Source organism: Apaloderma vittatum, unplaced genomic scaffold (assembly GCF_000703405.1).
Source record: "Apaloderma vittatum isolate BGI_N311 unplaced genomic scaffold, ASM70340v1 scaffold3383, whole genome shotgun sequence".
Classification (NCBI taxonomy): Eukaryota; Metazoa; Chordata; class Aves; order Trogoniformes; family Trogonidae; genus Apaloderma; species Apaloderma vittatum.
Window position 1 is genome coordinate 2,300 of NW_009707318.1, and position 3,417 is coordinate 5,716.

The 3,417-nt window shown below is 36.6% G+C and overlaps 1 protein-coding gene across 1 annotated transcript in view; it reads left to right on the plus strand.

The window, feature by feature from the left end:
- The window catches only part of MPHOSPH10 (M-phase phosphoprotein 10 (U3 small nucleolar ribonucleoprotein)), a gene marked incomplete at both ends in the record, with an annotated part of 4,873 nt that extends 1,676 nt beyond the window's left edge, over positions 1-3,197 (plus strand). Inside the window, 6 exon segments of the mRNA XM_009866124.1 lie at positions 397-564; positions 1,020-1,161; positions 1,577-1,644; positions 2,374-2,511; positions 2,733-2,843; positions 3,069-3,197. Coding sequence (XP_009864426.1) covers positions 397-564; positions 1,020-1,161; positions 1,577-1,644; positions 2,374-2,511; positions 2,733-2,843; positions 3,069-3,197 — 756 coding nt within the window.
- Positions 3,198-3,417: the final 220 nt, after the last annotated feature.

The window sequence follows — 3,417 nt, forward strand, 5'->3', positions numbered from 1 at the left end:
GGATCCTTGTAATTTTACACTGAAGTAGGAAATAAGGTGGGAATTCCAGGCTCATTTTGGTTGTGGTTTGCCGTTCTCTGTTACCTGTTTTATGTCTGTCGCTTGCATGGCCAACTTAAAAAGTAAGTTGTTTATTTACTTCGGAGCGTTGTCTCTTGATATTTATTGGAGCAGTTAATTTAATAGCTGTAACTTCAGTTCTTGAAAATTACCTTTAATATATAGAAGTTTCCCTAGTATCCCTTGCCTTTAGGTTTCACTAAAAGCCTGTTGTGTTTCTTAACTGTGAGTTAGTTGTATCAGCTGAACATCTAATGCCTGAAATGTCTTCATCTAAAAATGATAGAGGCTTTCCGACCTTTATTTTATATTAAGTATTTATGTTACAGGGTTGAGGATATGAATGAATTTATGGCGGAGAATATGGGAAGTAGAGAAGCTTCTAAAAAAGTCACTTTTAGTTTGCCGAATGACAGTGAAACAGATGATGATACTGATCTACAATTAGAGAAGGGCACTGATCCCAGCGAAATAAAGTCTTCTTTTGAGAAGAGACAGGAAAAGGTAATAGTTTTTTTTATTGGTGATTGTGTAATTTATTTTTTTATTGGTTTATTTTTGGTTTATTTATTATTGGTTTATTTTTTATTAGTGATTGTGTAATTTTTTTATTTATTATTGGTTTATTTTTGGTTTATTTATTATTGGTTTATTTTTTATTAGTGATTGTGTAATTTTTTTATTTATTATTGGTTTATTTTTGGTTTATTTATTATTGGCTTATTTTTTTTTATTAGTGATTGTGTAATTTGTTCAAAGTCCGTTAAAAAATGAAGAGACTATTTACAAATAAAGAAAAAATAAAGTGGCTTATCAACATGGTATATATATGCTATCATATATTCCTTTGTCTTTATGGGAAGAGGATTTAGAAGTACCTGAAATAACTAGTAATTTCCTGCCTTGACTTCCTTGGTGAGCTCCATGTTTTAAACTTCATAGGAAATTCTGTTTTCCAGATGAGAAAAAAAATTGAAAATCTAGAAGAACAGTTGCTAGAGGAGAAACCTTGGCAGCTTAAAGGAGAAGTGACTGGACAAAAACGACCTGAAAACAGCCTTTTGGAGGAGACGGTACTGTTTGACCATGCAATCCGAATGGGTAAGTAGTGAAAAAGGCTTTTGTGAAAGCTCGTTGCCCCCCGTGTTGGGTTTTCTTCCCTTAGTTCTTGCTTCAAACAACTGTGACCCACAAGTCACAAAACCATAAGTTATTTTTTGGTGTATTTTTGCAGTTGTGCATTTTCATGGTGGAAACTACATGAAACTCTTTTTTTTTTTGTTCATTTTTAGCTTACTGAAAGGTCATTAAGGCAGTGGGCTTAGTCGTTTACAAGCCTCACATAATATGATTAGTCTCTTCAACACAGAGGAAAACAATATTGACTTACCTTGCCTTCAGTTACATTTTTATGGAGGTTTTACTTGCTTTTTGTATTGTTTATTCTTGATGGAACAAAAAACATTTCTTGCTGGAGAAACACTAATCTTGTAATTCTTCTCTTTTTTCCTCTCAGCGCCTGTGATCACAGAAGAAACTACTTTTCAGCTTGAAGATATCATTAAACAGAGAATATTGGATGAGGTTAATATTGTCTTTCTTGTTCCTCCCTGTTTTGTTCATGGACTTGATTCAGATGGCACGTTCCAAGGATGAGTTTGAAGCTCTTAAAATGATAGGTGTAGAATTATCTTAATTTCTGCAACTAGTTGTTTGGGGGGTTGGGTTTTTTTTTGCCATGGTGAATGTGTCTAGATTTCTAAAGAGCTCCATTTTTACGTGCCTGCTATATGCTAGGTTTTAGCATGCGTCCCCCCCAAAAAAAGAGTGTCTGTGGATAAAGCTGTAAGGAGTATATTTGGAATATAATGCCAATCTGTAAGTTTTGTCTCTTACCAATATTGTAGCACTCCGAGCATTCTGAATACTAACAGAAACTCAGCCATTTGCTTCATTTTTCTTACAAATTTCTTACAAGAAGGTTTGTATTCCTCAGCTTGTTGAGGCTTACTGTTAGTTGAATAAGAAAACCTGGGACATATGGGGAGAGTATTTAAGTAATTAAGAAAGTGAAACACTTGTTATACAGTATTTGCCCCAATCTGACAAAGATAAGCACACAAGCTAGAGCTTTAAGTCTTTTATTCCTTTCTTTTCCTCGAATTAAACTGTGAAACTTAATGATTTCCTGGGAAGCCACACGCATAAACAGTTCATGTGTCAGATAAGTAATGTGAAGAGCATTCTAAATAAGCTGTAGCACCTCATCTTTGACCGTAGTTGCCTTTGGGCATTAATTTATTAATTTCACAGGCATGGGATGATGTAGTACCGAAAGAAAAACCGAAAGAAGATGCTTCTGAATACAAGAAACGTGTCACTTTGGATCATGAAAAGAGTAAACTGAGTCTCGCTGAGATCTATGAGCAAGAGTACATGAAGCTTCACCAGGTAACACAAGCAATGCCTTTCCTTGTTTGAAGTTCACACCACCTCATCGAAGTTTGTTTGTACACTGCTAGCTCTCAGTTTCGTGGAAATCCCTGAGTCTTCCTCTGAGTGGCCACCAGTAAAATGGCTCTGAGTGGTCTGTTATGTTAGCAGACTTGCTAAAGTAAAATAGCAAAGTAAAATACTCATGGCGTTGCAGTAACGTTGTGCTATTAACACAGCAAAAGACTGAAGAGGAGGAAAATCCTGAACACAGAGAAATTCAAGAAATGATGGATTCGCTTTTCCTGAAGCTGGATGCGCTTTGTAACTTCCACTTCACACCCAAACCAGTAAGTACATCGATTTCATAAAATTGGAGGTTCCCCCTCCTCTGAAACTGGATACCGTGAAATATATTTGGGAAATGGAGAGTAAAATATTTAGTGTTCCTGAGCTTGTTCTTATTTTGCATTAAATGCGCTGTAACTGCCTCTAAACAAAACCAGATATTCAGTATCTTCATTTAGCTGTGAGATGGTGTGTGCTCAGTGCCAATATGTTTCTTTTTTTTCTAGCCTGTGCCAGAAGTTAAAATAGTGTCAAACCTTCCAGCCATAAGTATGGAAGAAGTAGCACCTGTTGCTGTTAGTGATGCTGCGCTCTTAGCACCGGAGGAGATCAAGGTAAATAGAAGTAAAACTCAAGTAAGATCTGAAGAGGATCTGTTGTTGATAGGCAGGTGGGCTGGCTGCCAGATCGGTGGGCAAATTCTGCCCCCGCTGACACTGGGTTCCTCGCCTTGTTGACTTTCTTGCCTGGCATTTCAGTGTTGGTTGTTACTGGGTTTGGGGGGGGGGACATGCTTTTGTTTGTCTGTTTGTTCATGTGAGAACTGGAAGAAGGAGAAAGAGTGAAATTTATTTG